The 26,407-nt window shown below is 43.0% G+C and overlaps 2 protein-coding genes across 2 annotated transcripts in view; one reads left to right on the top strand and one right to left on the bottom strand.

The window, feature by feature from the left end:
* The window catches only part of CDH13 (cadherin 13), a 1,033,476-nt gene that overhangs the window by 875,309 nt on the left and 131,760 nt on the right, over positions 1-26,407 (top strand). Inside the window, exon 8 of the mRNA XM_081215776.1 lies at positions 2,598-2,738. Coding sequence (XP_081071902.1) covers positions 2,598-2,738 — 141 coding nt within the window. The remainder of the gene's footprint in view (positions 1-2,597; positions 2,739-26,407) is intronic.
* LOC308606087 (dynactin subunit 6-like) lies at positions 3,179-3,959 on the bottom strand. Its single transcript, XM_081216570.1, has one exon. It carries the CDS (start codon positions 3,945-3,947, stop codon positions 3,375-3,377), a length of 573 nt encoding a protein of 190 aa, XP_081072696.1. The 5' UTR covers positions 3,948-3,959; the 3' UTR covers positions 3,179-3,374.

Below are 26,407 nucleotides of genomic sequence, written 5' to 3'. Positions count from 1 at the left end.
CATACAGTGGACTGTTATACAGCTGTTGAAATGAATAGATCTATAAGCAGAGGTGAAAGTGATATGGTAAGATGGATTGTACAGCGGTGTGAATGCTATCATTTGTTTAAATATATGTGTATCTAAAATGTCTGTGTGTGTGTGTGATATGTAGGACAAAGGAGGGAGACACCAGACTACTAACAACATTTACCTCTTGGAGATGGGGTTGGGGGTGGGTAGAGAGGAATGCTCACTTTCCACTTTAGAAATGACTGGATCGTTTCTATTTTCCTTACAATAATTGGATATTCTCTGACAATACAAACATATTCTTTGGTAGCTTTAAGTTTGGCAGAAAATTGAGACTTTGGAACATCTCATCTCAAACCTTGCAATATATCTAGTTCATAGTCTAATTGATTTTCCACTAGGTTAATCAATCGAGTTCCCATTGCAGTCATAAAGTTTTATTTATATGAGGAGACAGGAATTGGCTGGTTCATTTTTTTTAATTATTTATAAAATTTGTTAAACTACAGGAGAGTTAAGCCAACGTGTCCTTCGTTTGTGCCAGCGAAAGAATTTGTATGTACCTCTGCTTAGCTCTGACTCTATTTTGTTACAGTTATATGTGAACATGCCTGTCGTCAACTGTAAACATCTCTGAACCCCTTAAAGAAAAGGACCCTTTTCCCATCCCTATACCCCCAACACCATATTTAGACTCGATGTTCAATAACTTCCAACTAAAGGAATGCATGAACTAATGAAAGAAAAAATTACAATAACTCTCTTTGGTCAAAAAAAAAATATTTCTCGGGCTTCCCTGGTGGCGCAGTGGTTGAGAATCTGCCTGCCAATGCAGGGGACATGGGTTCGAGCCCTGGTCTGGGAAGATCCCACATGCCACGGAGCAACTGGGCCCGTGAGCCACAACTACTGAGCCTGCGCGTCTGGAGCCTGTGCTCCGCATCAAGAGAGGCCGCGATAGTGAGAGGCCCGCGCACCGCGATGAAGAGTGGACCCCACTTGCCACAACTAGAGAAAGCCCTCGCACAGAAACGAAGACCCAACACAGCCAAAAATAAAATTAATTAATTAATTAATTAAAAAAAAATATTTCTGCAGAGGGGAAAATTTTAAAAGGAAAAACAGTGTATTCGTGAAATTATTGGAATACTCTTGTGAAGAGCCTATTGTGATACTCTAGTGTGATGCAATCGCTCTTACACTTTCTTGCAGATAACCAGATAATTGATCATAGCAATCGTTGCAGTATTAGTCAGAATTCCCTTGTTGCTTCTCACAGAACATCTCAATTAAATGTCTTAAGGAAAGGAGAAATTTATTAGCTCATAGAACTCACAAATCTGAGGGGTAAATTCTGGCTTCAAGAATGACTATTAAAGAGCTCAAATTAGGTTAAAAGAACTCCATCCCTACCTCTCAGTTCTGTGTTGTCTTCTTTCTCAGGCTGCCTTTCTCTGTGTGGTTGCAAATGGTCACCACCAGCTCCAGATTTTGGTCCTACCACCTTCAAGTCTAACAGAAAGAGGAGTTCTTTTGCCTACAAGTTCTAAAGAAATATGTCCTAGAACTGAGTTTCAATCCCAGGTGGCCTAACTTGGGTTATGTGCCTATCACATGGCAATGGGAATGGGAGGCCCTGATTGTACAAGCCTGAGCTACATGACCATCCCTAGTCCAGGGATAGAGTCAACCCTACCTGAACTCCACATGTACTAAGAGTGTGGAAGGGATGATACCCCCAAAGGAAGTATAGCATCAGTACCAGAGGAGGATGGGATGGACGCTTGGGAAGGCAGGGCAGCACATATCCACTAGAGTTAGCGCTTGAAGCTACCCTGGGGTGTGTGTCCACAGCTACCTTCACTGCAAGTTGGAGAAGGGCAAGTGCTGTGAGAAATTTACATCCTTGATCGACAGCCATTATAGAATCACGCTCATCCCCCAATGTGCTTCATGGGGCAAGGTCAGCTGTTCTATAACGACAAGCCATGCCTGGGGTCATAAACTAAACATCCTGATAGGAAGGATACGAAGATCGGTAAGATCTTCTTGAAAGCAATGTTGAAATATCAATAAAGACTCTTAAAATGTTCATACTCTTTAGCCTAATAATTCCACTTCCTGGAATCTATCATTTTTTTTAAAGTCAAAATACATTGAGAGCTTCCTGAATAAAGATGTTCATTGCAGTGTTATTTAAAATTGTCAAAATTTTAAGAAGACTAGAAATAACCTCAAGTCCTAATAATTGAAGATGATGAAATAAATTATAAATTATGCATATGATTATATTTTATGCAACCCTTAAAATAATATCAAGGAATTATGGTGGTAAATGATATTGCATGAAGGAAATGATATTAAGTTTCCATCCCCACAGCCAACTCTAGTCTATGAATAGTGACTGTCTTGCCTTGGAGAGATTCCAAAGACACATTTATGCACAACAGGTAAGAGTGCTATGAAAGGCGCCTGCCCTAGATGGAGCGGGGCACACAGCGTCAGCCCGAGCAACATGCATGTCCCCTATCCCGAGTGATAACCCAGATCTAAATGTCATCTTCTGTTGTGCTTTTGCTTTGTAGACTCTGGAAAATCCCAAGTATGAATTGATCATTGAGGCTCAAGATATGGCTGGACTGGATGTTGGATTAACAGGCACGGCCACAGCGACAATCATGATCGATGACAAAAACGATCACTCGCCTAAATTCACCAAGAAAGAGGTAAACCCCTGTTGAACGCCAGCCTTGTGGTCATGGCCGTGATTGCTGATTAACATTAATTCAGTGTACCACAGCCCTAGCCAGCTCCCTGCTTGGGACATCAAAACCCTCCTTTGTGGAGAGAAGATGGTGTCTTGCTGGAATACTTTTTTACATTTTTATCTTTTTTTTTTTTTTTTTGTAAATCTGAAAATACCGGAGCATTATGAAAACAAAAGCATTGAATCTTGTTAAAGTCCATAAGAAGACAACTTTGAATGCCAAAGTGCCATTTTCATAGTTTTATTGGTGTTATTTAGTGCTGAATTGTGTGAGTCCTGTTGTGATTTTTTTTTCTTTCTTATCATGGGTAGTCTTTTATATAACTAAAATTCATGGCCAACATTTTACATAATGAAACAACACAAAATAAGAAATCTGTAAATTATCAGAAATGGGACAAGGACATCAGAAAATAATACATTTTATATAAATTATAGAGGACAGTTACAATGAAAACCCATTTCTTTCCTCTCTAACTCAATTTTACAAGATAAAGTCAACACATATTATTCTGCGGACTAAGAGTGCATAAACACTCTGGCTCTTTCAAAAGACAGTGGTCAAAGACAAATGTTATCATGTCATATATTGTTCCTAGTTCTTAACTGGAGTTGAGCTTCCTTTCATAGTCTTCTTTAGGTGATGGTAGTTTGGCAAGATTTCCATCAGGAAATCCGGCTGTAGTGTCTGGGGCTGTGGTCGCTCAGTCTGCACCCGACGAAGGCAGCCTGCGCCGTAAATCACTGTGTTCTCAGGGGTGACTTCAAACGTGTTCAGGTTGCAGCAGGCCCCGATGATGCAACCACTTGTCAGTGTTACGTCTCTGCCTACATACGCTTTTGATTCAATAACATGATTATCTCCTATTTTCATGGCTTGGGAATAACAGCCACCTTCAAACACATTATTGGTGCCAATGATCATAGGTTTGGGCTCTGGATCTTCAGCATCAGGAGTGATATTTTCAGGGTGAGCATTTATGATGAGCACCTGTTCTTCTATTAGGTTACCTTCGCCGATCACTATGGGCCCGGCTTCCGCAATGATTCGTGCTTTAGGGTGGATCACTGTCCTGGGTCCTATAGTTACATCACCCTTGAGTTCACTCTCTACACACACAACTGCTCCAGCTGCAATCTTCACACTTTTTTGAGTCTTTTCCGCCATGGTTTGGGCCTGACCTCCCTATTGTGATTTTAGCATAACAATAACTATTTTTTTCAGCAAGTACAGATTGAGAGGCCAGACGGAAAAGCATCAAGAAGGTAAAGCAGATTTTCTTGGCCATAGCAGGGTGGCCCAGGAGCTTATAAATAGCAACCAAGTTAGCTTGTCTGGGAGAGCCGTTACTTATTCGTGGCTCCTGTGCTTTTATGATTGTGGATCGTGCTTGCTGTTTCCCATTTTTTCCAATGGAGCAATGTTCGGGGACAGGCTGAGTATGCAAGATTTCATCCAGCTGCTGAATCTGTATCCAGGCTAGGAAGTCACTGGCACTGTGCATCTGATGGAAGTGTGCTACCGTCATGGTTTCTTTGGGGGTCAGGACCAGAGCCAAGGACTTGACACCCCTCTCACTGAGCAGGAGCGTAGCATCAGTAGTGACAGCCCCGTCGTTTGCCAGACCTTTCCTGGACGTCCACCACCACCACGGGCTCTCTACCCTCGATCCATTGCCTCATCTGACCGTGTGAGGTTGGATTCGTGAGCCACATTTTTTACCCAATGAGAGTGCTTATTTTAAGCTCAGAGAATCTAGATCTCCAGGGTTATAGGCAGAGTAAGTGCCAGAAATGGGATGTGAGCACAGCTCCCTGTTTACCGTGCTCTCAGCTGCAGTGCTTTGCTTCCAAGGGAGCCGTTGATATTTTCTGAACGCCTCTCGGGCGTTCAGAAAAAAGATCTGTGTCTGGATTTGCAGTTGCCCACCCCTCTCTCAAGTGTCTCAGGGCTGCCCCAGGTGGCCCTTCTCAGCCCCCTGGCTCCGCAGTGACCTCTCCACATTAGCAGCCCTACATGACTCATTCAGGAGGTGGAAGTCTCCCCCTCTGCCAGTGGTGTCTTAGACACTCAGGATTCTAACCTCAAAACAACAAAGTGCACGTAGCTGATACGGTCTATTCTGTTGCTCCCATGACACTGTTTCTATAGCTGCTAATACAGATTGCTTATTATTCCCATGTTTCTCAAACTGTGTTCCAAGAAATTAGTTCCACAAGTTATTATCATTATAGGGCAGGGGGTGGGGAGAGATTTCAGGGTCAGACAGATGTGGAGAACACTGAGATGAATGGTGTGAAAGATTTCTTTTACAGTAGGACTTCTGGGTACCTTTAAAATGCTTTGTGTTTCTCTAAGGGGGGTAGGTGTGGTCTGTAGGGTTTCTCAGACTTATTTGGCCTGGGAATAATTTTTCCATCTCACCATGGCTCATTGAGCTGGTATTCATGGGATATTCATTGGGAGATATTGGTTTATCTGCAGAATTTCTTACAAACCTCTTTCAAAAGAATAACTCAAGGCACAGTGTAATATTCAATATAGACATAGTAATGAAAATAGAAATTGGATAACCCCAATCTAAAATAAGAAAACCTATTAACATTACCAGGTGGGTGAGATTAATTAGTTATTTCAGTGGAGCCTAAACTAAGCTCAGAATTATGTACCTAGTTATGGACTAAATACTGTGAGTGAGAGGCTTTTGTTGTTGTTTTTATTAATACCAATGAATTCAAGGAAAAATTTTAACATAGATCTTAAAGTAAGAGACCTTAAGTAGTATAATGGAAAATGTATTCATCTGTGAATATTGGCAAAAGCAGAAAACTCTCTTCAGATGGACATTGGGGGATTCCCTGGTGGCGCAGTGGTTGAGAATCCGCCTGCCACTGCAGGGGACCTGGGTTTGAGCCTTGGTCTGGGAAGATCCCACATGCCACGCAGCAACTAAGCCTGTGCACCACAACTACTGAGCCTGGGCTCTGGGGCCTGCGAGCCACAACTACTGAAGCCTGCACGCCATAACTACTGAAGCCCGCGCGCCTAGAGCCCCTGCTCCGCAACAAGAGAAGCCACCGCAATGAGAAGCCTGCGCACCGCAACGAAGAGTAGCCCCTGCTCACCACAACTAGAGAAAGCCTGCGCGCAGCAATGAAGACCCAACACAGCCAAAAATAAATAAATAAATAAATTTATTTTAAGAAAAAAATGGACATTGGACAATGAGCTTGAGATTCCCTCAGGGCAGAGCTGATGTCACAACTCATATAGAGATACAAGTAACAAAACGAGAAAAATGGGTAGCTAGCAAGTACATCAGATTCTCTCTCTTAGATATTAGGTATCCCATAGGAGTCTTTGCCAATGTTGGATAAATCAAATTCACAATTAAATTTTCTAACATGTTCCAGGATGGCTGATGTTCTTTGTCATTGATTCATACATTTTGGACACCAGAACGCTAGAGGCAGTGTAACAGCGATGTGAAGGGCTGGGCTCTGGACCAGAACTGGATTCATATCACACCTACCAGCCACGGGATCTGAGCACGTTCACCGTCTACATTCTCGTTTTGTCACCTGTTCATGGGGCTGATCATAACGCCCACCTCATTGGGTTTTGTGAATGTCAAATGAGCTGAATGGTGAAGAGAGCACTAGTGCTTGTCACCTCGTGTTCTCTGGCGTGTTGGCGACGGGGATATGGTGGTAATTTAGAAGGTGGTAGTGAGGACAGTAATGACGAGGATAGTGGGACAAAGGCAGCGGCGAGGAAGGTAGTGAGGAAGGTGGTGGTGAGGAAGACGGCTGCGGTGAGCAAGATGATGATATGATGGTGACGGTGTTTCTAAAATTCAAAAGGCCAACTGACGTTCTTATCTAAAGGGCCATCTCCCCTCCATGTTGAAAGGCTGCTGTTTTCCTTGAAAGCGATCTATGAACCTGCTCAGTCACTTCAAAATACGTGATTAAGACCCTCAAGTTCCAGGGGAGGAGTAATTCTGGAGGAGAGGTGGCAGAATCTGTAAAACTCATCACTGTGGGCAAAAGCAAAGAAGGCTAAGAGGAACCTGTTTGGCGGAAAAAGAGGACTGTTAAGGACTCAGCCCAAAGGTAGTGGTTTTGGGTGTGGAAGTGGTCAAACAGGATGAACTAGGAATAGAGAGGAAACATGGATCCTGTGATCTTAAAGATGAAATAATTTTCAGAGATGAAGATCAAGTTTCAGTCATCCCAGAATGGAAATGGTGGTCATTTGGGCTTGAAGGTATCTAGAAACCTGTCCAAGAAGATGTTGTCTTATGTAAGTTTCTGCATATATTAGGACATTTCTTAGGAAATTGATAGAAGTATATGGTTCTTATCTTTTTTAAAAATTCTATTTTACATGGTCTTCCATCTCCAGAGAGGTGCATTTTTTGATCTGTTTAAAAGAGGAGTTTCAGTTAGCCACAAATAACGCACAGGAAATAATGTTCTGTTAAATGAGTTAGAGGTACAGTTTCTCTCACATAGAAGTCCGTAGGTAGACAGTCCCAGGCCAGTATGGTGAGACCATGATATTGTCAGTTTACCATACTCCTCTTATCTTTCTTCTCTGCCTTCCCTAAAGCTGCCTCATGGTACAATAGGGTCACCGCAGTGCCAGCCATCATGTCCATGTAACAGGTAGAAAGAAGCAGGAAATGAGAGGAGGACCTGCCACCTAAGTAAACGTCATTTAAAAAGATTCCCCAGAAAGTCAAATGACTTACATCTCCTTAGCCTTCCTGATCTGTGAGGGAGACTGAGAAAAACTCCAACTGTCTTTAGTTGGCAGGTTGCAGCCCTTGGTAATATAAGGGTTGTTACTAAGGAAGGAGATATTTTAAAGGGCATTTTAAACAGCACATTCTTAGTGCAAACTAAGATCTTTTGTTCCCCTTGTGTTTATTCACACTGACTGTAAGCTTGCTGAGAAGCAAAGCCCACACCTCTCTTATTCTCTGTTGCATTCCCAGTTGGCACTCAGTAATTCACTCTCTGCCGAATGTTTCCTGAAGGTGATTTTAACTGGAGAACAGTGTCACTGGATATGATGAACCAAGTACTTTAAATTGTTACTGACACATGAAATCAATTTTTAGTCATTGATTTTCATGAAAATTTGGGTTAGAAGCATTAGTCTCCCTATGGAGAGTCTTCCCTGAGTTTTCCTAATAGCTTTCACACGTGACTTTAACTGTTAGTTTATGTTTACATGTTAGTTGTGACTTTTCTAGATTAGGTATTTGGAAATGATTTTAGGAAATCTAATTAAACTTTCCAAACCCAGAGTTTGGATTATAGTTAAGAATCTCAGTCCCATTTAGAGCAAAATGACTTGTCCATTTCTCTCTCTAAAGTTGCTTTTTTTTTTTTTTAAGAAAAGACATGTGATTTGTACTTATAGCATAGGCGTTGCTCAACACATACTGACTGAATAACTCATTTTCATGTAAACCCCAGGTCATGAGGATTAACAAACTTGCTATTATTTTTAAAATAATGTGTTTGCAAATGATTATAAGGTTTTTAAATGAGTTTTCATTCATTTATTCAGTCAGTTGCTTTTCAGATTTTAATTAAAATGGCAATTGTTAATGAAGACTGAATAACAGGATTTTTTTTTTTTTGGCTATTTGATGAATTCTTTCTAAAGTAGATGTTTCAGTGTTCAAGCTATAACATTACAATACATGTAGTAAAAATGGCATAAATCTTAAAAGGCCCTGTCTTCCTGGAAGATGAGAGATGGGTAAATGCTTTGATTTTCATAAAGGGGTGAAGATAAATGGTGTGAGCTGGCAGCCGGCAAGGTGAAACTGAGCCACCAGCAGATATTTGCATTAAGTTATCAAGGGGGTGCTGGGGTCCAGTCTCCAATTCCTAAACGTCTTCAAGGACCTTAATGCTTGAGGAGTCTTATTTTTCTTTGGACTATGAGCTTTCATAATAAAAATATTTTCTTAATTAACTGCCTAATTCGCCCTATAATACTTTTTCTCTTACATGTTTGACTGAAAACTCTATGGTCTCTTCTTTATATAATAATTATGCAAAACCATTTTCTATAGAAAGAGAGCAAAAAGACTAGTCTTTCCTGTAACAGGGTTGATAGAAATTTGCTCTGTATTATTGAGAGTTTAGAAACATTTTTTCACCTTTACCACATTATTTCATTGTTGGAAAACTCATGTAAATTTTGAGAATTGTGGTTAAATTTAAGGAAATCTCTATCGTTTCATATATATATTTTTTATATATATGTATATATACATATATATATGAGCTCTGCAATTTCAAATGTTCTTGTATAAAGACTAATCTCTAAATTGACATTTGTTATTCGTGTCACCCACATCCTTGTTTTGAGACATATAAGAGTTTTATATTGTCTTTATTGATGTTGGTATTGCAGGTAAATCACAAGAAATTTAAATCTTTACCAATGTGTTCATTATGACTCACTTCTCTTCATTAGTAAGCTTATCAATCAAGGAACTATTTTATTTCTTACATCAGAAATTTACTTTTTCCTCTTAATGAAACATCTGATGCAAGATGATGTCAGGATAACATTTGTTTTATTCCTTAACTTTATCATTTTTGCCTTCTGTAAACCAATAAGAGTAGAAAAGGATGACTTTAAATCAGTCTAGGATTGAATTAGTTCATCGTTGAGTTTCAGTCTTACATGAGGGCTATTGTGGTTTCCCTTACTCCTGGGTACAGCCTTTCTGGGGCCCCAGCTGAAAGATGGGTATTTTTACAAGGGCCCTTCCGCCTTGGACACCCTGAATTTCAGTGGTCTTGTCATCCGCATGAGACTGCTGAAAGCTCTGCTCAGCTTCCTGGTCTCTTAGCAGCACTTTCTTCTCAGATTCTTAGCCTTTGTCCCTGTGCCTTTATAATTTAGAAACTGCGTTAAGGGTAAAAGTTCCATAAAGTATTGGCTTCACTTCAGTAAACTTCCCTTCTCAACAGGATCCTGGATTCTCAAGTTCTGGCTGTCTTCATAGCTCTGTAGTGCTTTCAAATAGGTGGGGGGTTTTGTGTGACGTCTGTATTCTTGAGCTATCCTATATTGAGTTGACATGAGTATGGGGAGTTTTCTGAACTCTTTTGGATCTTTTCATTTGTTTTGGTAGTTTGATGGCCCCGGGTATAAAGCTCGTAAATGTACCTTTGTGTGCCAAAGGTCTAACTGAAGTGAATGTATTTATCCACTCCTCCAGGATTCCATGCAGTATATTTGAGTGCTTTAAATGAAACTCTCCATAAGAGTTTATTTCCCTTAGGAGAGACCTTTAAATTCAGAGGTGCCTGTGTCTAAACACTGACCACATAATTATATATGCTGCTTGCTCAATAGAGATTAATCCAGAAAACCAACCACATACTTCTTAGAAGATTGAACCCATTTCATTTATCTGACACAAGTGACTTTTCTGGAGGGTGGAGTCCAAACATACACTATTGGGATCTTTATCCCGTGCTTTGGGTGGTGGGTGGAGCTATCCCAATATGTTCAGAAAGGGAATATTTGGAGAGAATAGAGCAGTGTGATTTCAGTGCACGGATACCACCAATTCCCAACTGTGCAAATGGTCACATCCCTCCAGATTACGTCACTTCCTGGTCCATCTTCGTCCAGGCCAACATCTTGTCCAAGGACTCCAGGAGCCGTCTATTGCAAATTGCATTCCCGGCTTCCCATCATATAATTGAAGAAGGGTTGGCTGTAAAACAGCCAACACCCACGTTCCCCATTTATCTTCACTTGGAAGGGGTGAGTTCATTGCTTTCTTCTCCTGCACCAAGGTCGTAGAAAAACATGAAATCATCAACTAAATCTCCTAGTGTTCAAATTTCAGAGGTACTTGAAACAGCAGGTCTACAGCTGGATTTCTCGACTAAAAGAGAGTGAAGGGAAACATTTGTTCAAATGTAAGCAGTGCTCTATAAATAGAAGCCATCATCCAAACAAGATTCTTCCTGCTAAGGAAAAGGGTAGTGTGTGCTTTCCCAGATTTAATTGTTCAAAGACAGCAGGATGAGAAATCTTGCATTGGCAAAAATGCCCGTGTCGCTTATACACTGTGTTTGTGATGTCAAAACATCTGGATTTGTTAAAGTGAAAAACTAATCTACTGTGTGGCTGGTTCTTCAAGCCCCTTGTAGAGGTAGACCAGATGGCCAGATGATTTATTGCATTAATTGCTCTTTCATAGTTACACTCATGATGCGTTGATCCCTATCGTCCCTGTGTGAACCTCTATGCAGATTCTGTGCCTTGGCTAACCCTCTGGTTATGCTCAGAGGGTCAGCAGCAACTCAGTGACAATGAAAGCAATTTTTTACTACCTCTGGTGGAGTCTCACCACTGAGCCTGTCTCCCAACATCGTTTAGATGCTTTGATATTTAGGGACAGGTCCTTTTCATCACTGCCTCTGGGACTCAGCACAGGGGCAACATCAAAAGTTTAACTAGAGATGAAATTATTATTCATGCAGTAAATCCTTTTTACCACCTGTTGTGTCACGGCTTCTAATATACTATTCAACATTATTGCAGTTCCATATTATATACAGGGTTGCATGTACACCATCATATGTCGTTATGTAATATTCTGTTATGTATTCTATTCTTTTCTAATATGTACCCATCCTAGTTTGCACTTATTTTATTCTAATAATATATAATATTCACCTTCCAATGTGCCATATGGTTAAGTTACTTATTTGCTTATTCTCAGTCTCCCCAAATTAGAATGTAAGCTCCACGCAAAAAGGAACTTTGTCTCTTTTGTTCCCTGCTCTGGCCCCAGCACCCAGCTTTGGAACATAACCAAATAATGTGCAAATGAGTGAATAAATTATAAATGTTTGAGAATAAGCAACAGAGGCCATGGAAAAGTTAGAGAGTGATGTTGCTGAAGGGGCTTTAGAAAGAACCTCATCCAACCCTCTGGTTTTAGAGCCGAGGGAGGCTGCTCAAGGCTGATTGCAGATCCCAGGCCAGCCTCATTGTGACACAAAATACTGCTGCCGGTGAAAAACCAAGGCCCTACTGTAGCACAAAGTCATGAGGGACCCTAAGGTTTCTCATTTTTCTGTGGTGCAGAGAGCTGAGAGGGTTGGAGTTAAATTCCTTTCAAGAAGCGAATAAACGAATCTGCATAATTGCAGAGAGCCCTAAATCTACTTCCCTACCAGTCAAGTAAAAAAAAGAAAGAAAAAAAGAAAGAAAGAAAACTCAACGTTAACAAATAATACATAAAGGAATCATTAGAGTGGAGACAGACTCGACTTTTCCTGCGAACTTAAAAACAAGAAAGAAAATATTCCACAGCCCCAGAGTTCTGTGTGGGTTCATTCTTCTAAGTGGGATTAAACAAAATAATCCAGAATTGATTTTAATATATTCATTTGTTTCTGAACTAAAATCTGTTTTAGTTACAGGCTGAATATCAGTTTTCCCAGTATAGGCAGCATCTTATTTTGCTGTCGACCTGCCCAGATCTGAGAAGACAGGAATTTATGAGAAGTATCTTCTTCAAGAAGCCTGTCTTAACTGAATGTACCTATTGCATATCGTAACATTACACTGTTGCCTTCCAAAGTGCATTCATTCCTTCATTCACTGATTCACCAGCCCTTCCATCAGAAGTGTATCCCATGATTCCTCTTTGCCAGGGACTGTGTTAGGCTGGGATGCAGTGTGGTGAGCACAACATCCCAGCCTAACAAACATGGTCCCTGACCTCAGGAAGTTATGGTCTAAAGTGGGGACAACTGACCAGCAAAGCAAATAGCTACATATGGTCCCTAGTGACAAGATGGAATCACCGTACATGCACACATCGTGCGCACATGCCGTGACACTCACTGAGGAGGTGACATTTACAGTGACTGTGCTAGTGTCCTAGGGCTGCTGTAACAAAATATCACACACTGTGTGGCTTGAGCAGCATTAATTTGCTCACAGTTCTGGAGGCCAGAAGTCCAAGATCAGAGTATCCACAGGGTGGTTCCTTCTGAGGAAGCATCTGCTCCTGCCCGTTTCTTAGGTTTCCAGTGGTTTGCTGGCCATCTGTGGCGCTCATGGGCTTGTAGATGCGTCACCCGTCTGCCCTCATCTTCACATGGCCTCCTCCCTGTGTGCGTGTCTGTGCATAATTTTCCCGTTTTTACAGGAATATGCCTGTCATGTTGGGTTGGAGCCCACCCTGCGACCTCATTTCAGCTTGGTCACCTCTGTTTCCAAAGAAGGTCATATTCTGAGACACCGCCAGTTAGGACTCCACCAGGTCTTTTTGGGGAGACAAAATTCAGCCCATGCCACTGAGACGTGGGAGTCTGCAGAGGGTCCGTGTGCAGACACGGAGGCTGGGAAGAGCATGTCTTGCTTGAGGAACTGAGAGCTGTCCAGTGTGGCTGGAGCAGCCTGAGAGACGGCGGGGGATGTGAGACGGGGGCCAGTCATGCAGGCAAGGCACGGAGGCGGTTCACCGGAAGTGCAGTGGGAAGACACTGGCGGACACAGTAAAGGGTAGACCTTCCAGGACTTGGAGCCCCCATGCTGCTCAGGAATACCATGGTTCCTGTGGTCAGAGACGGCTGGTGCTGATGCCACCAGGCACACATGACCCACCACCTATGTCCTTCACAGAACTGGAAATAGCCACAGCAGGGAACCAGCATTAGTGGACATTTACACAGTTGTTTTTAAGCTTATGAAGCCCTTCCACACTCCATGTACTCTCTCCCACCTAAAACCTGGACAACCCAGTGAAAAGGGTCTCGTTCTCACCCCCATGCAGATAAGAAACCTGAGGCTAAGTGGGCTGATTCCTCCCCAGATCACTGGGGAACTAGAGGTTGAGATTCTGAACTTCGTACCTCCTTTTTCCTTGCAAATTCAAAAAGATGTCTTCTCTTAGCAAGTGTTCCATCAGTAATAGCAGATATGTAATGAGCTTTTATCAAAGGCAAGACTGGCCATTCTGTCAGAAGTTCTGTCTGTCCAGCACTCCTGGACCTGCTCCTTCGTCCACTTTATCCTCATTAAACAAACATCCAGAAGCCAATGCAAACATCTGAAAGCACTTGCTTTGGGCCAGGCAGTGTCCAAGAGGCTTACATACATTCCATTGTTCACTCCTGCTGCCAACCCTGAGACTCTCATCGTCATACCCATTTCATGGGTGTGGAGACTGAGGCTCAGAGAGCTGAAGAACTTGCCTGGAGTCTAGGCCCCATGCTCTCAACCCTGCACTAAGCTGCTTCTGCACCATGCCAGCATTAACGACTCGCCAGCGCAGTGTCTGTAGACCCCATTCTCAGAGCACATCTGCCAACTTCAGCCACGGCTGTTATGTTCCTATTCCTTGGTCTTGCCCTTCGGGTCAGCTCTCCAGGATTCCTTGGCAGAGCTGTTCCTCAGAGAACATCCATCTGGTTTCTCCGTTTACACTTGGGCACCAGGGACTGCTGAAGATGCAGGGCTTATAACCTCCAGTCTCAGTTCTGCTTGAACTTTTCCAGCATCACCTCATCACCTCCTGCCTCCCTGTTGCCACACCTGCCTCTCTGTTCAAATCAGGACAGTGTTTAGTGCAAGCGCTAGATACAACTACAACACACACACAGACACACACACACATACACTTCTGGGCTTGCCAGGGTGAGTGTAAGCTACTCTTTCTCCCTCCACAATTTCTTCAAATTAAAAAAAAAAAGGGAGAGATCTTTTATTTTATTTATTTTATATATATATATATATATATATATTATTTTTTTTTTTTGGCTGTGTTTGGTCTTCGTTGCCACACTCGGGCTTTCTCTAGTTGCAATGAGCGGGGGCTACTCTTCGTTGCGGTGTGTAGGCTTCTCATTGCCGAGGCTTCTCCTGTTGCAGAGCACGGGCTCTAGGCGCAAGGTTCAGTAGTTGTGGTGCGTGGGCTCAGTAGCTGTGGCTCGTGGGCTCTAGAGCGCAGGCTCCGTAGTTGTGGCGCATGGGCTTAGTTGCTCCGCAGCATGTGGGATCTTCCCGGACCAGAGCTCGAACCCATGTCCCCTGCATTGGCAGGCAGATTCTTAGCCACTGCGCCACCAGGGAAGCCCGGGAGAGATCTTCTAATCACCAGTGAATTTGATTAGTAGTCTTGTGTCTTTATTTTGATAGGTCTAGTGGGCAAATATAATAATCATTTCTTACAAGCAAAGAATAAATGAAAAATGTTTTCATCCAGAAAACCAAATTTTTTAAGCTAACAGTGATTAAGTGCTTATCTTTGGGAGGTATTAAGTGCTTTAGGTATCTTAACTCATCTAATTCTCATAGCAGCCCTATGACATAAGTACTCTTATCCCCGTTTCACAGATGATGAAAGTGAGTCATGGGAATGTTAGAAACATTCCCACGGTTATAGTATGCTGGGGCAGGGATGCCACCTCCAGGTGTCTGGTTCCAGAGCACAGCTCTCAACCATTACGCTAGACTCACTTTCTGAGATTTTACACATTGTTCTGGTTCTGTGGGATTCAGAAGTGAAAGAAGCCAGGCCCCTGACACACGGGCCTTTTGTTAGTTTCTCCACAACCAAATCAAATAACCTATGTTGAACGCAGCAACGTTGTTGGAAAGATACTGACTTTATATATATATACCTTTATATATATATATACCTTTATATACCTTTATATACCTTCACGTGCATATCTAATTCAGAATCTTCTGGTATCGCTGTCAGTGGCTTATAATGGTATACTAATTATTAGATATCTCGATTGAAATCCAGGTTTTACTCACTGGAGAATTCGGGCAAAGACCTATAAAGCAAGAAGAACTTTGGTTCATTAACTAGGGTCATTTTTATACTAGTCTGCTATCTCCGATAACAATTTTTAAATCTTTTAAATTTATAACTGTCGTTACTGCAGTTCCTCGAACATTAATGAAATAATGTGCTTCCTCAAGTTCACAAATCTTTTGTGCATTTGATATACTTGTTCTGAGTTAGCAGGGGTGAAAGTGGCCTCAACTTTTACTCATGCCCTCACCGCGTGCTTAGCTAATAGAGGCAGTGAGCTGAAGGCTGGAGATTTAAAGAACATGGGCAAGCCCTTGTCTTCTTGTGGCTTAGTAGGGAGGACAGATATTAAAGGAGTGCAAGAGGGGTGCATCCCACAGATAAATTCAGAGAGCTTTGGGAACATGACCTAAGGAAAACAGACGTGGTGGGAGATCTGGAAAGGAGAGGTCGTAAAGTAATCTGTCATCCTCTTAAGTCTTGGCTTTGCTAAGAGAAGTGAGGCAGGTGGTGCTAGGATAGCTCCTTCTGAGCGAAGCATGCAGCTTATGTAAATGCCCTGAGGCATGCACATGGCCTTTGAGGGGCTGAAAGAAGGAGCTGGGGCTAGCCTGTACTGTGTACGCACAGGGGTGGGTGAGAGAGGTGGCCCACCCTGGGTGGGTCTGCTCCCCCACTAATAGACTTCAGGAAGCCATGCATTTCCCTTAAGGTCCCCCAGGTCTCCCAGTCGGAATTAACGGGCTCTCTTTCACCAGCATTTTGTTCCTGCCTCAATCACAGCATTCTTCCCAGCACGCGCTGGATCAGCATCATAGGTATCCATTTCTGCCTTCTCCAGACTGGAGCTCCCTGAGGGCAGACACAGCTTCATGTGTCACCTTCCTCCCCTTTAGTCACAGAACAGTGTACACAGAAGGAGCGCAAAGAATATTTGTTGCATTAAATCAAATCCAACAAACAGCGCTCTTGCCCGGCAGCTCTGCAAATAGAAACAGATGCCTTTGCTAATCGCCCCTAGATACATGGTTTAACACAGGTTCAGTTCAGAGCTGTAAATCTATATATCAGAGCCAGAACCAGTTAGCTGTCTGGTTTGTAATAGCCAAGCACTGGCCTCCCACATGATGGGCTCAGAGGAAAGCCTCAACAAACCCCAGCGAAATGAACTGACCACTTAGAGCAGCCTTGTATAGAAATGGTCAAAATATCTTTTTTCCTTCAGCTCCGGGAAGTTGAAAACACAAATCAATTTGATGAAGACTGAGACTAGAGGCTCAGTCTTCCTCAAGAAAATGTGCTTTTAATTTCTCCAGAGTTAAAGATCGTTTGCTTGTACTCATTTTGTTGTTGAAAGCAGAAACTCACTTTGAACCAGCATGAGCAAATCCCGGAATGCATTGGTACTCATCCCTGGGCAAGGCATTGGTCCTCATTCCTGAGGAAGGCATTGGTCCTCATCCCTGGGGAAGGCATTGAAGGGCTTTCTGACCTTAGATGTGGCTGCCTCCAGGGCTCGGACGGCATCATCAGAATGTTCTCCATATGTCACTCCATCTCTCAGCTCTGCTTGTCTCTCTGTATTGGCTTTATTCTCTGGTAGGCTCTCTCCTCGTGGCAGGTGAGATGGCCTCTGGTGACCATAAGCCTGTGTCCCCATGGCTTATGTACAAAGGAAGACATGCACACCCTCCCTCTCGCCCAGAACCAAACAGTAATCTCACAGAAAGACTTTGGTTGTACTGGGTCACAGGGTCGCTCAGACCAGACCCTGAGTGCCGGGGAATGATGAAATGATTGGCCCACCCAAGGTCACATTCCCATTTCTGAGGAAGAAAAGTGAGGCCTGTGGTTGACAGCACCAGTGTGACCCCAAGGGGTGGGGTAGGATTGTTCCCTGAAAAAAGGGATGTGCACAGATCGAAGCTACATTTTCCATCTACCCAGAACCTGTTTGAAAGAGAATGAGCTTAGCCTGGTGGTCACAAGCAGGGCTGCACGAGGCCGCCTTGCACTGCCTTTGCGAGAGTTGACTGAGTGCATCTCTTCCCAATTTTGTGTGCTTGACATCACGTTGGTAGCTTGATTCAGCCGTGGTGGGGACACAAGCTACAAATCAGGGCTTTTTTTTCCCCTGAGGAGTCAGTTGTTAAGCATTTACCAGCACACCGCTGTGTGTAAGTTAATCATGTTTCCCCACCTAAATATAAATAAAATTGTGTGTGTGTATATGTGTGTGTGTATGCGTGTATGAGTGTGTATGTGTATGTGTGTGTGTGTGTGTGGTGTATGTGTGTATGTGGGGGGAGTGTGTATGTATGTATGTTTACGTGTGAGTGTGTATGTGGGTGTCTGTGTGTCTGTGTGTGTGTGTGATGAGTCCCTTGTGTTCCCTTCGAAGATCCACAGTCCCAGGAGAGGCTTAATTCTTCCAGACTGGTTTATTGGCTTCTGCGTTCTGAAGCCCCCATGCACATGTTTAAAGAATGGCGCATTCACACCCTGACCAGTGCGAGAGGCCCTCACTGTGTATTTTTTGCAGATTCATTCTCTCCATCTCCCTCCAGCCCTACCACACATGCCAGTGACTGACTAACAGGGTCTGTTACCTGGTTTCACAGTTATGGGGCCGTCTACTTCCTCTGCCCGTCCTGGGATTTGGTATTTACCTCTCAGACCTGTAGAAAATATGATTTTTTTTCTCTTTGCAATTTCTGCCACTCATATTCTCCCCCCTTTTTGCTTCAGAACAGTGAGGGGTGTCATCCACTAGTACTGAGCTGGAGCACCGCTGGCTCACAGTCCCAAGGGGAGGGGACGGCTCAGCTGCTGGTACTTGGGGAGAGTCCAGTGCATCTGCACCCTGCGCTTTGTGAGCTTTCTGGAGCTTTCTCCAGGAGGCACCTCAGCCCAAGGACCTGTGAATCTGAAGACAAGTTCAGCCTGCACTTGTGGGTGAGCCGTGGGGTAGCAGGAGACAAACACGAATGAGTGAGGTGGCGCAGAAAATGTAGCATCTCAAAGCCAGGTGAGAGGAGGGCCTTTCCCTCAGAGCAGCTCTGCCCAGCTGAAATGACAGGGAATGTGGTTGCTTCTTATTCTGGGGCTTTTAAATTACTTCAGCTGATGTTGCCACGCAGCGTGCAGCTGTTTCACGTTCTTCATCTTTGTAACTGTTTCGAGGCCAGACTTGATGCCAGAGGCCCAAGGAATACAGGGAAACCATCAGCCATCTGGACATGTTAAGACACGGAGCCGTCCTGGCGACTTCCTGTGAATGATGCAGTTATAATTGTGTTGCTGGAATACAGCGAGGGATAAATACCAGGATGAGGGATCTGAAAGTGCTTAGGATATAGTTGACACTCAGGTGTTCCATGAGTATTAACTAAGCACCTCCTATGAGCCAGGCACTGTGATCAGGGAAATTTAAAGGTGAGTGAGTCAATAGATGATATTTGAATGCAAGTCATAAACATGGTTTCCTAACCTGGGTGGGAGTGGAGGGGCCTTCCATTCTTTCTCTTTAACTCATAACACCCCTTTTGCTACTTGCTTGGTGGCTGACCTCAACCTCTCTGATCTCTCTTTTGTCCCATCTCTCTTTCTCAGCAGTTGACTTTGTCCCGTTTCCAATTCGAAATAGGTCCCATCGGAGGAGGCGGCAGAGCCGTGCTCAAGAGCAGAGCCTTCATCCAGACACTATCAGAAACCTTTAAAGCCTTTCCTATCCATTGGTCCAGTACATGCACATCCAGAAATGCAGCCTAAGAGAGTAGATGTAGGTCAGCATAGATGTATAAAAACTATTCCCAGGAGCCCTCTGACCTGACTAGTTCCAATTCTACCCATTGGTTAACAAAACTTGTTAATTGCATAACTCCCTGGGGCCTTTATCTTCCTCCATCTGGCCAATACTCACCCCATAGCCCTGCCTGTGAGGAAAGTGGGCATTTATTTTTTTGCCTTTGTCCCATCTCTGTTCTGTGTCCACTGATAAGCCACACCCCCGACCCCTTATCCATGTGACTTCCTGAGATATAGTCCCACAAACCCGGGGAGAATATCTTACCTATTGGGGCAAAAACTGACCTAAGACAAAAACTAATTGCCCTCAATTCTAAGACTAAACAGCCTCTGCAGTCTGTATTTTTTAATCTACAAGGTTATGGGCTAAAGGGTGTCATCTATATCCATTCAGTATTTGATTAGGAGGCAAATAAAATATATTCGAGGTGGTCTGGGGGTTTTCCTAGCTGGGCCCGTGTTATCTATGGCCAGTCAATACGACCAGTTTATTTGTAATTCTTCCCTACCTGAAAACTTGAGAAGCTGATTTGTGAAATAAAATTGAAATTGCTTATTCTGTCAAAAAGCTTCCGATGGGCTTAATACCTATTTCTGGAGAAATTTTAATAACACTTCTAGGTTTTAAAGTCAGCAGGAAACCTACCATCAGGACTGTTGTATTTCCCCAGTATCAAGCATAGGGCTCACATGTAATAAGAAACTCAATATTATTTGTTGAATGAGTAAAATTTCAGGGCAACTGGTAATTGCTGGTGTCTAAAAGTTCTCTTCCCTATGTTTCTACTACTGAGTAAAAGTGATTTTTGTATTTGTAACAGACTAGACTCATTTCAAATGGAAATATTAATCTACAATTGCCCTTGTACACGAAGCACCAAGTTCAAGGCAGAAATAACAAAGCCGGTTAACCAATATCAATTTACCTAAATAGAGATTGCCCGAAGAAATTTTGTCAGCAGTCTGAAAACTTTCTCATAAGATTTAAAAATACATATTTTATAGTCAAGATGCTGCAGAAGCCTCCCAGGACTAATTCATATCTGGCCAAGAAAAATTGCATTTTCCCATTTACATTCCAAAGTCTGAACTTTCATTTTATAAATGAATTTTCCCTCCAATTCAGAAACCACTGGCTGCATTACAAATTTTAAGGCTACTATTAACAGGACCATAATTTTAAAAACCCAGGGTTGTCCAAGGGATTCAGCAGCATGCCATCTCTCCACTTTATTAAAATGAACGAACAGATGTACAATTTATTTCTACCAAGCTATCATCTAAATTCATAAGCTATTTCTCATGTGTCTGAAATCCACGTTGATTTCCCATTTTCTTTTCCTTAGAAAAAAGTTACGGTCCTTCATTTATCACTCTGGGGACATAAACGAGAAGTCTACTCTCCACTTCATTCACTTTAGACTAATATCCTCGGCACAATTTAAATCCCATCTCTTCAGGGCTATTCAACGCGAGCAAGGCAGTGGAACAACCAGCATCCAATTGGAAAACTCAGCCATCTATGTAGAAGATTGACAAGCCGAGTCACATGAGCTGACACCTTAGATGCAGAAGGAAGGGGCTTTGCAACACACCTTGACTCCATTGAGTAAGACAAGACAGTCTACTAGTCTGCTGACAGTGTCAGTAACCAAAATATATTTTAGCTTCTATCTTTGTTAGCGCCCTCAGATCACCCTTACTTCCCAGGTACTGCCTGTTGTCTGACTGGCAGCAGGAGGCAAATAACAGACGCATCTCGTGTTAATGGACATTTAGCCAAGCTCGTGTTGATCTCATATCTACTTTAGGGCCCTGCACTGCCATTTTCCTGGCTCTGTGAGCTTAGACATATTACTTAACCTCTCTGAGATCTGGTTTATTTAGGAGTAAAATGGAGATAAATGTACCCACTTTGTATTAAGGGTTAAATAAAGTAAAACATTTCAATGTCAAGGCCAATAATCTATGGCAAGCATAGTGCCCAGCGTGTGGCTCAGTAAAGGGGCCATTGTGATGCTTATAGCATCCCAGAGATGTGTTCCTGCCCCGTAACAGCTGGGCTGAAATTACAGCGCACTCCCTCACCCTCTGTCCTCAGTCTCGAGTTTGCCAGCATGGCTCAAGGGAAACTTAAGGAAGGCATGTTGTAGCCAGCAAATGCAATCAATGAGTGTAGGTTGGAAAGGATACAGAATGAAGCCCTCAGGCTATCTGACAAAAGTCTGCTCCCTGAAGAATTCTATTTATGAAATTCTGCCATAACTGGGCAGTAAAACTTACCTGAGTTTCTAGGTTGGCATGGAAATCTGCTCTGCATCCATAAATGCATCTTGGGTTTAGGGCTTTAATAAGATTCTGAGTGGATTTCTTTTCATTTTTGTTTTTTTCCATGGCCCCGTTGCCTGGAGAAAAACACCCTGTTAACTTCATTTGCTTGAGCTCTGTGACCATCCTGTAATGTCAAACATTACAATGTATTTCTCCCATGTAACATTTTGATGGGGGAAAGGTAGCTTCTCCTGGTGTCTGGAAGACCAGCATAAAAATGATGGAGGTCTTTCATTTAGCAGAGATGCAGCTTCACGTGGACAGTGTCAACAGGGCAAGCTCCCCAAAGAGCGGTAACAGAGGGAAGGAAAGAGGAAAGTCACATCAGGAGGGGCCGGCAAGATGGCTTCTCAGGAGCCACTGGAGTGCCATTTGTTAGCGTTCGCACATTAAAATATTGTTGAGGGGAGCCGGCCTTGGTGACCTGTAACAGCTCCCGGCAGAGCTCTATCCGTGTACGCTGTCAATAGTCCCCTGATTAAAGCAGCCGTGTTGCCACCAATGAGTTGGTAGGCTGTTGGGGGACACGGGGCCCCAGGCAATTCTTTCGTCTTTGCTTGACCAAACCACATGTCAGGGTCATGGACCCTAGACACCCAAAAAAGATTTAAGCGTATCATTCACCAACTGGGCAGAGTAATAAGATAAACTGTCCATATGACGAGTCTGCTTTGGGGTTTTGAAATTCCAGCAAGGAAGCAAATGCCACTGACAGCAATGTGATGGAGAGTACAGGATTTTTAAAAATAATGACCCCGTTCTGTCTCAGAAGATAGAAGCCAAGGAGGAGACGACGAGGTGGGGAAGGGCCTTCATTTGTCTGGTTCCCAGTTGTCTCTCTGTTCACACAGTTGCTTTGACTAGAGGGACCCTTTTTATTACGCCCAAAATCCCAGTTTTGATTCTGAGTCCTTGTATCCACAAGGCAGGGTAGAGTGATGTGCGGAGATTGGTCACATGCTAAAGTCGGATGACTCTTAGCTTCAGTCCCATCTCCATCATTTGCCAGCTCTTAGATATTATATGGGTTCCTTAATTCTTTTGGCCTCAGCCTCCTCCCCTGTAAAATGGAGATGTTGATGACAGTGACCAGCAACTCTGTGCAGGACAGGTTAGCGAGGTTAGGTAACATGCCCAGATTACAGCTGGTCCACCAAGGAGCTGGTGTCAGACAAATGAGAAATTATCCTCTGGCTTCCCTGGTGGCGCAGCGGTTAAGAATCCACCTGGCAATGCAGGGGACACGGGTTCAAGCCCTGGTCCGGGAAGATCCCACGTGCCGCGGAGCAACTAAGCCTGTGTGCCACAACTACTGAGCCCGTGCACCTAGAGCCCATGCTCCACAACAAGAGAAGCCACCGCAATGAGAAGCACGCTCACCACAACGAAGAGTAGCCTGCGCTAAGCCCACGTGCAGCAACGAAGACCCAATGCAGCCATAAATAAATAAATAAATAAATAAATAAATTTATTTTAAAGAAAGAAAGAAATTATCCTCCAGGTCAGCCATGGATGGTAAAGTTTTGTCACCTTTGAACCCACATTACTGAGCCTAAGAGAAATCCCATCACTCTTGGATGAACAAAGGCTGCACCAAGAGTAATTTTATTGGCTAAGAACCCCAGAATTGTCCCATTGTGTATGTTGGTTCAGGGTGTTGAAAAACATCCCTTCTCCTTACTCAGTGTTGAAAAGCGTATCTGAGACGTATTGCTTTGAACATGTTGATGTACCATCTTTTGACAGTCCTCACCGCTCTATTAGCTAAATCAGCACAAAGGCCGAGTTAACCGGATGAGGAAAGAGTTTGTTTTAATGCTGCACGGAGTGTTTTCTCACAGGGGCTCATTTCTCCGTTGAAAGATTTTGTTTCACTTCTGTTACGATCTTTCTTACTCAGAGGGAAAGTGGTATCTTGCTGAGTTGCTTGCTCATAGGAGGAACACATTAGCTTTCTGTGGCACTTCCTCTCTCTCTCTCTCCAAAAAAACGATTTCCTGTCAAAATGGGGTGCATTTGAATCAAGAGGTCTGGGCCTGGTACAGTGTATGGGAGCCCAACTGCAAAGTGGATTCCACCATGAACAAGTTGATCCCCCTCCAAATTAACAGTAAAATCAGCCATGTAGCCCCAAAATGCATAATTTCAGGCTTACATAGAAAGGTAACTTAATTTTTTCTTAACTTTTCATTTTTAAATTACAGACATGCAGGAAGTTGCAGAAATGGTGCCTAGAGCCCATTGGCCCCTTTATTCAGCTTCCCCAGTGGTAACATCTCCTGTCAGTGTAGAACAACGGCAAGACCAGGAGGTGGACATGGGCACGGTACCGTCAACCAGACCTGATTCAGTTTCCACCAGTGTGTGTGTGTGTGTGTGTGTGTGTGTGTGTGTGTGTGTGTGTGTCTCTACGCATTTGACCACATGTGGAGATTTGTATACCCACCACCACCATCAGGATACAGGACTCCTTCATCACTACAAAGGGCACTCTTGGTACCCCTTAATAGTTGTACCCACCTTACCTTCCCCTGACATCTGGCCTTATCCCCAGGCACCACCAATCTGTTCTCCACTGCTATAGTTTTGTTATTTCAAGGACGGTACATAAATGGAATCATACAATCAGTAACTCTTTAAGACTGATTTTTTTCACTTAGCATAATGCCCTTGAGAGCCATGGAAGTAGTTGCATGTATCTATAGTTGTTCCTTTTTATTTCCTGAGTAGTATTCCATAGTGTGGATGCACTGGAGATTGTTTAACCATTCACCTAGTAAGGGATATTTGGCTTGTTTCTAGTTTGGAGCTATTGCAGATAAAGCTGCTATGAACATTCATGTACAGTTTTTTGTGAGAACGTAAGTTTTTGTTTTTCTGGGATAAATACCCAAGAGTGTGATTGCTGGGTCATATGTTAAATGCATATTAGTTTTATAAGAAACTGCCAAACAATTTTCCAAAGGAGCTGTACTATTTTCTCTTCCTGCCAATGATGTCTGAGAAATCCAGTTTCCCCACGTCCTCATCAGAATTTGGTGTTATCATTATTTTTAATTTTAACCTTTCTGATAGGTGTTAGCCATATTTCATTAGGATTATAATATGCATTTCTCTATGTGACTAATGGTATTAAGCATCTTTTCATGTGCTTATTTGCCATCGTTATTCTCTTCTGTGAAATGTCTGATTGTGTCTTTTGGCCACTTTTTTTTTTTTTTTTTTTTTTTTTTTTTTTTTTTTTTTTTCTGTTTGCGGTACGCGGGCCTCTCACCGCTGTGACCTCTCCCATTGCGGAGCACAGGCTCCGGACGCGCAGGCTCAGCGGCCATGGCTCACGGGCCCAGCCGCTCCGCGGCATGTGGGATCCTCCCAGACCAGGGCACGAACCCATGTCCCCTGCATCGGCAGGCGGACTCTCAACCACTGTGCCACCAGGGAAGCCCTTGGCCACTTTTTAAATTTTATTTATTTATTTATTTATTTATTTATTTTTGGCTGCGTTGGGTCCTTGTTGCTGCGTGTGGGCTTTCTGTAGTTGTGGCAAGCGGGGGCCACTCTTTGTTGAGGTGCGCGGGCTTCTCATTGCAGTGATTTATTGCAGAGCATGGACTCTAGGCTCGCGGGCTTCAGTAGTTGTGGCATGTGGGCTCAGTGGTTGTGGCTCACGGGCTCTAGAGTGCAGGCTTAGTAGTTGTGGTACACGGGCTTAGTTGCTCCACGGCATGTGAGATCTTCCCATACCAGGGCTCGAACCCATCTCCCCGGCATTGGCAGGAAGGTTCTTAACCACTGCGCCACCAGGGAAGTCCTTTTGCCCACTTTCTAATTGGATTGTTTAGAGTTGTTTACATGGTTCATATACAAGTCCTCCTTCGGAGACATGGCTTGCAAATATTTCAATCTGTGGTTTATGTTTTTATCCTCTTAATACAGTCTTTCACTGAGAAAATGCTTTTAATTTTGGTAAAGTTCAATTTATCATTTTTTTATATAGATTGTACTTTCTATGTCAACTCTGAGAACTCTTTGTCTAGCAATGGGTCCTGAAGATTTTCTCCTGTTTTTTTTTTTAATTGCGGTATAGTTGATTTACAAGATTATATAAGCTTCAGGTATACAACATAGTGATTCACAGTTTTCAAATGTTGTACTCCATTATAGCTATTATAAAATATTGGCTGTATTCCCCATGCTGTACAATATATCCTTGTAGCTCACTTATTTTGTGCATAGTAGTTTACACCTCTTAACCCCCTGTCCCTATGTTGCCCCTCCCTGCTTCCCTCTCCCCTCTGGTAACCTCTGGTTTGTTCTTTATATCTATGAGTCTGTTTCTTTTTTGTTATATTCACTAGTTTGTTTTATTTTTTAGATCCACATGTAAGTGATATCATACAGTATTTGTCTTTCTCTGTCTGACTTACTTCACATAGTATGATAATCTCTAAGTCCACCCATATTGCTGCAAATGGCATTATTTCATTATTTTTATGGCTGAGTAGTAGTCCATTGTGTATATATACCGTATCTTATTTATATATTCATCTCTTGATGGTCACTTAGGTTGCTTCCATACCTTGGCTATTGTAAATAGTGCTGCTATAAACATTGGGGTGCATGTATCTCTTCAAATTAGTGTTTTCTTCTA

This window comes from Mesoplodon bidens (assembly GCF_964165515.1).
Source record: "Mesoplodon bidens genome assembly, chromosome: 18".
Taxonomy (NCBI): Eukaryota; Metazoa; Chordata; class Mammalia; order Artiodactyla; family Ziphiidae; genus Mesoplodon; species Mesoplodon bidens.
Note: the sequence above shows the minus strand (reverse complement) of the source record. Positions and strands in the feature narration are given on the sequence as shown.